Source organism: Clupea harengus, chromosome 1 (genome assembly GCF_900700415.2).
Source record: "Clupea harengus chromosome 1, Ch_v2.0.2, whole genome shotgun sequence".
Lineage (NCBI taxonomy): Eukaryota > Metazoa > Chordata > Actinopteri > Clupeiformes > Clupeidae > Clupea > Clupea harengus.
Window position 1 is genome coordinate 8141789 of NC_045152.1, and position 6000 is coordinate 8147788.

Below are 6000 nucleotides of genomic sequence, written 5' to 3' on the forward strand. Positions count from 1 at the left end.
AAAAGGAATCAGCAATCAAAAAATGTGAGAGACGCAATTATTTCATTACATCAAAACTGCAGTGGCACAAGGAACTGTTCCAAAAGGCACAGTTAGCAATATTATATGAAAATGAAATGCTTATTGTACTGTAGGTAAACCTACCTGGGGGGAAAGAGACATTTTGATCAAGATAGCTAGTAAAAACCCTCGCATTACAACAGGATCATCTGATGAGGCAAGAACTGAAGTGACCATATCCGCACCCAGATTTCAATCCCATTGAGAATCGTTGGTGGATTGAAAGGAAACAGTGGCAGTATGGAAGCTAAAGAATATCACTGCTGGAAGCTTTTGCACCTAAGGAATGGGGTACGTTTCTAATGTCTGAAGCCAGTTAGCGCTTACTAGACACTCACTGGAGGTTATAAAGAGTAATGCAGTCAACAAAATACTGACTTTTGGAGTTTAATGGTTTTCTGAACTGTAAACTTATCTTCTGTAAGTCCACAAATCATATATTTCAATAAATTGTACTTATAATACCTGAATATCTTGAAGGTTAAAGGGGACAGAATCATTTTTGATGCAGCTGTAGGCTTCACACTGTAGTCAAGAGTCAAGGTCAGAGTTTTCAAAACAGCTACACTTAAACTTTTACCCACTTTCAGTCAAGTGTTCAAAACATCCACTTCTCTCCATATTTTTTTGCTGTTGGTTTTCTTTTTTTTTCTTGCAAATTGGACAGAAGACCTCCAGACCTTTCCAGCTGTTGCTTAGTGATTCCAAACATGTTTGTGGCCTCAGCGATGTTTACATTTTTTAGTTTTTTTGGTTTCAAACTTCTGAAATAAATGCAGGCCAGGAGCCTACACAACAAAGATTCGTTTTTAATTTGAGGTGGAACTTTTATGAAGATGATAACAAAAAACACTAAAAAGAAAACAATTAATATGCATGTTAGTGGTACTGGTAGTGATGCTCTAACTCATCGGTTCCCAAACTGGGGTACGCGTACCCCCAGGGGTACGCAAAGTGGTTCAGGGGGTACGCGGGGAGAAAATTTCCGCGATAACAGAAAACGGACGGAATTCGCAGAATGTACCGTTTGAAACAGAATTGCAACTTTCAGACGGAAACATCATTTTGTGCAACAAAATCGCCCAAATTCCCCTGTATTTTGTCCTGCAAGGCTGTATTTCTTTCTTATAAACACAACAACGATCGCAACGATGAACAAGCATTAATTAGAAAACAAAACCACTGAGAAAATGTCACGTCTGTGGTGAACACCGCTCCGGCCACGCCCCCCTATTCAACACAGACCTCCGTAGCCTGTCAAATGAATTCGCTCATCTTCCCAATCGCCTGCAAATAATGTTTTTTTAGTCTTCTGTTCTGTTGATGGCTGGCAAACAACAACCTTAGAAGGTTTGGGTCACTTGTGGCACATATTATTCACTCATTTTAAGCCATCAATCTACCTCTGGGTGAAAAAAATGAGCCGAAACGGATTAAAACGGAATTAAAGTAATAGGTATTTTTTTCAATGGGGGGGGGGGGGGGGGGGGGTACGCAGCTGGAGATTAAATGTCTGAAGGGGTACGGGACTGTAAAAAGTTTGGGAACCACTGCTCTAACTAATGTTTAATCAAACATTTCAAAAAAATCTTGCACGGTCCCAGATGACCCGAATTTGCAAACTTCAACCAAAGAAAACATCATAAAGGAGGAGCAACAAGCCTTCCTCTTAATAATGTGTTTGATGCTACTAAAACTCTTACTAATCCGCAGACTATAAGCATGATGAGATGCAATGCATATTTCCCTGGAGGAAGAGAAATAATAAAAACATAATGAGAAGCAGAGGTCCATTTGTAATGTGAAAGCACAGAGTTTGCTCCTCACAGGAAGCCAGTTCATTATGGATGGATAACCTGGCAAGCTTGCTCCCTTGCTAGACACTAATCTGTGACAGGCGCACTCCCATATGTAAATGATCAACAAAAATCCACTGAGTCACTGTTGTGCACAGAGAGAAGCGAGAGTAGATCCAGTTCAGTATAAAAGGTTGCTTGAAAGCTTGAGTGTTTTTGAATGAAGATCCTTCTTCAGCTGTTCAGCCTCAGCGGAGGGCCCATGAGGCAAAGTGAGCAATCAAAATGGTAAAATACACACAGAGAAGCTCCACCCCGGCTGACTGGTGGTTAGAAGGGGTAGGCATGACATCATTGAATCAAAGGTCTGTTTTTCTGCACTCGGGGAAATTCACCATCCGAGACTTCTGGAAACACCTTCACACTCCCGAGACATAATGAGCTTTTCTCAAATGAATGAAAATTAAAAATGAATCGCGGCGTCGGGGTGGCAGACTTGGACGAGATCGTGTCTCCGCTGTTCATCCTGCTTCGTGCGCCCCATGCTAATGGACGGTTAAATCTGCATTAACTTTTAATGGGTTCAGTGGGTTATTCCAGATTTATGGTCAACCTCTTGCTAAATCTCTGGCCACTTGTCATTTCTCCACAGCAGTCCATTTCATAATTAATACCCTTGATAACAAATATCTTGGCGCATCTCTCCTCTCTCGATGGCGATGTGTAAATCTGCCTAATCACGAGCATACGGCGGTTGCACTTCTGCCGGCCTGCCACGGCGCCTGGCTGAGGCGGCACTGTCCTTCACGGGTATATTTACGCGTTTGTTTTACACACTCGCGGTGCAGCCGTCGGCCATGAAACATCTGCCTCTCAGCATAAACAATGCCGGGGCCGATCCATTAATTTCCCCGCAGGACACGCCGTGTGCGCGGTGGCGAAGGCCTAATGGAATGACCCGAGAGTGGCGGTGTCGGGAAATAAAAATAAAAAGCAGGCGGTTAATCATCCATACAGCATGGAGAGGCCTGCTCCACTTATTAGCAGGTGGCAATATCAACAGGCAGGCTTGAATGATGGCGGTGCCATGTACACCGGCTCTAAGTCTGAATATTCATGACAACATCTCCCATAGTGTTACCTTGAAGCAGGATGCGGCAGCAGCAAAGACAACAAGTGGAACAACAACAACATCAACATCAACAACAACAAAAACAACAACAACAACAACAACAGACTACTGCAATGAATGCCAGCCAAAGCCGCCTCTGCCACGTCTCATTACGGGTGAGCAGGCTAGACGGCGTTTTTATGAGACTGTCATCCATTTTACTGCTCCCTCTGCCTAATAAGGCAAAGAAGAGACAGATGTGACACGGCGACTCCGGGCCTGGAGACAGAAGACTGATGGGGGAGCCTTCCACGGCTGCGCTGCTCTGCGCCGCTCGCTGTCTCCTGCTTAACTCCGTCCCTGAAGAGGCAGCTTCGCGCGGAAACTAGCACAGGCTGCTCGGAAACACCTCATGGGCGCGTGCGGCTCATGTGTGTGTGTGTGGGGGTGACAGCGACGGGTGTGCCACGTGTGGATCCAGAGGGTTAGGAGGAGATTTTGACACTGGTATCTGTGGTGTTCACCAGCAACAGTACTCGGGAACAGAATCAGCTGCAGATTGTATCTGAGTGTCTCATGTTTTGTTGCGTTTTGTTCAGGTTTGACAGTAGCCTCATAGGCCCTGTTCACTATGGGCATGGTTTGATTCCAGGCGATATCTGAATGGTTATTGTCAGAGAATGAGTCTAATCACTTGTATAAAAATAAACCTGGCTAAGCATTTAAAGATGAAAACCCATATTAAAATAGCAGTAGAATAAAAGTGTAATAATAATAATAAAACATAAAATAATGAATAATTACATAAATGGGAAATATTGCAGTTTTGAGTCTCACTAGAACATCTGCATAGTTTTATCATGGTTTAAACTGGTCTTACCCAACCTAATGGATAATTTAAATACCAATTTCATAAATTAAAGCTCTTAAATGTTTCAAGTGTTCTGTATGGCCAAGATAAAGTTAAGTATTAATTGAGGTCAGATAGGAGTTCACTCTCCAGTGTGCCAGGTGTTGAAATTTTAATATTAGTCTCATCAGATTATTCTCAGAGATTAACCCAAGTGACATATTATTATGAGGGGAAAATAACAAACATGTGTTCCCCAAAGTAGGTCTCAGAGTCAAGAAGTTGCCAAACTGGTCAGACACATGCTATCATCCTATTAGCAGTCTTATGCTATGATTGAAGTCCCAGAAAAGGCCCCATGACACTGTGTGGATGAGCGATACAGCTTTCCCGAGAGTCTGGCTTTTGTCAAGAATGACTGGCTTCCTCCAGGTTGTCGGCCATTTTGACTGCTTTTGGCATTTTGACTGGGCGCGCTGTCATTATCCACACAAACACTCTCCCCCTTCTGCCCGTGTCTCAGAATAAAGCACAGCCTGCCTCGAAACGCTTTTCACCGAAGAACATCTGCTTCCAGAGGATGTTCACATTCTCTTTGACTTATGGGCGCATGGCGCAGCGATTCGGGCGATGCATACAGACGACCGATTCTGCAGCGTGGGGTGGAGAGGCGACGGTTGGGCAGTGAAGGTGGGCAGCACCTCCTCCAGAGGCCCAGTTTAACCTGTCAGGTGCTGATAAGAGTTGGCACAGCAGACATGGGCAAGGTGTCTGACACCCAGTGAAAGAAAGCTCTGATTAAGAGAGAGAGAGAGAGAGAGAGATAGAGAGAGAGAGGAAGAGAGAGGGAGGGGGGGAGGGAAAGAGAGGAGGAGAGAGAGAAAGAGAGAGGGAGAGAAAGAGAGAAACAGAGAGAGGGAGGGGGATAGAGAGGGAGAGAGAGAGAGAGAGAGGGAAAGAGAGAGGGAGAGAGAGAGAGAGAGGGAGAGAGAGGGAGGGGGAGGGAAAGAGAGAGGGGGAGAGAGAGAAAGAGAGAGGGAGAGAAAAAGAGAGACAGAGAGGGAGAGAGAGAGAGAGGGAAAGAGAGAGGGAGAGAGAGAGAGAAATAAAAAGAGAGAGAGAGAGGATAGCCACTTTCAGTCCTTCAGGGCTCAAATGGTCTTTTCTACAGAGGTGTTCCCTCACAATGCCAAGGCTCCTGCAGGACAGTGTATGTGTGTGTGTGTGTGTGTGTGTGTGTGTGTGTGTGTGTGTGTGTGTGTGTGTGTGTGTGTGTGTGTGTGTGTGTGTGTGTGTGTGGGTGTGTGTTGAGGTTCAAGACAAACTAAATACACAATTTTCTACAATGGTTTGAGTAGAGTAAAGACAGCACTAAATGGGATGGACCTGGAAATATCTACACAGTCACTATCAAGGCCTCTGGCCTGCACTAGTCTGGGCATAAACTGAATAGGCTGTGAGATGGCAAGGGATGTTGAAGCACTGAATGCAGGTAATCTCCAGGCATATTGCTGGCTTAAACATCATCTTCATTAACCTTGTTGTTGAATGAATCAACATGAACTAGACCTATACTGCTGTAAGTGAAAGTGTGAAAGAAAAAAAGAGCATAAATATGCTGCTATCCTGGGCTGATGTTCCAACAGTGAAAAGCATTGTTAACACAGAGCTCCACTGTCGCCTGTGATTCACAGATTTAATCAGCAAGATACCAGGCCGCCATTAATTAATACCCCAACACAAAGCAAATACAAAAAGACAGAGGAGATGTCAAAACCTCATCTTCAATGGCAATTCCCATCAAATTAAAAGGAGGCAAGACGACAAACAAAACAAAAGCATGCTGTAGTGCTCTGTCAATTAGATGTTTGAGCGAGCGGATGTTGGGATGTGTGGTGCGTAGTTAGTGTAAGTAGGGGATGAATACCTGTTGGTCTCAGTGCTGTACTGGCCCTTGCCCACTTGATTGACGGCACACACTCTGAACTGGTAGGTCCTGGCCGGAGTGAGCCCCTTCACCACAGCTCCAGTAAGGGAGGGGTCCACCTCTGGCAGGTAAACCTTCCATGGGGAGTCTGCAAGGAGCAGAAGCACAGTGAGAGAAAGTGGACAAAAAACAACTAGCGCTGAAAAAACGAAATACAAACAAATACAAATCGCAGAAGTTGACACAACGATAGCTG

At 44.6% G+C, this 6000-nt stretch overlaps 1 protein-coding gene across 5 annotated transcripts in view; it reads right to left on the reverse strand.

Moving 5' to 3' along the window:
- Positions 1-6000, reverse strand: part of sdk1a (sidekick cell adhesion molecule 1a) — a 225406-nt gene that overhangs the window by 56218 nt on the left and 163188 nt on the right. For all 5 annotated transcript variants that reach the window (XM_031566320.2, XM_031566337.2, XM_031566328.2 and 2 more), the window contains one exon: positions 5745-5892. In XM_031566320.2, the coding sequence (XP_031422180.1) occupies positions 5745-5892 (148 nt within the window). The remainder of the gene's footprint in view (positions 1-5744; positions 5893-6000) is intronic.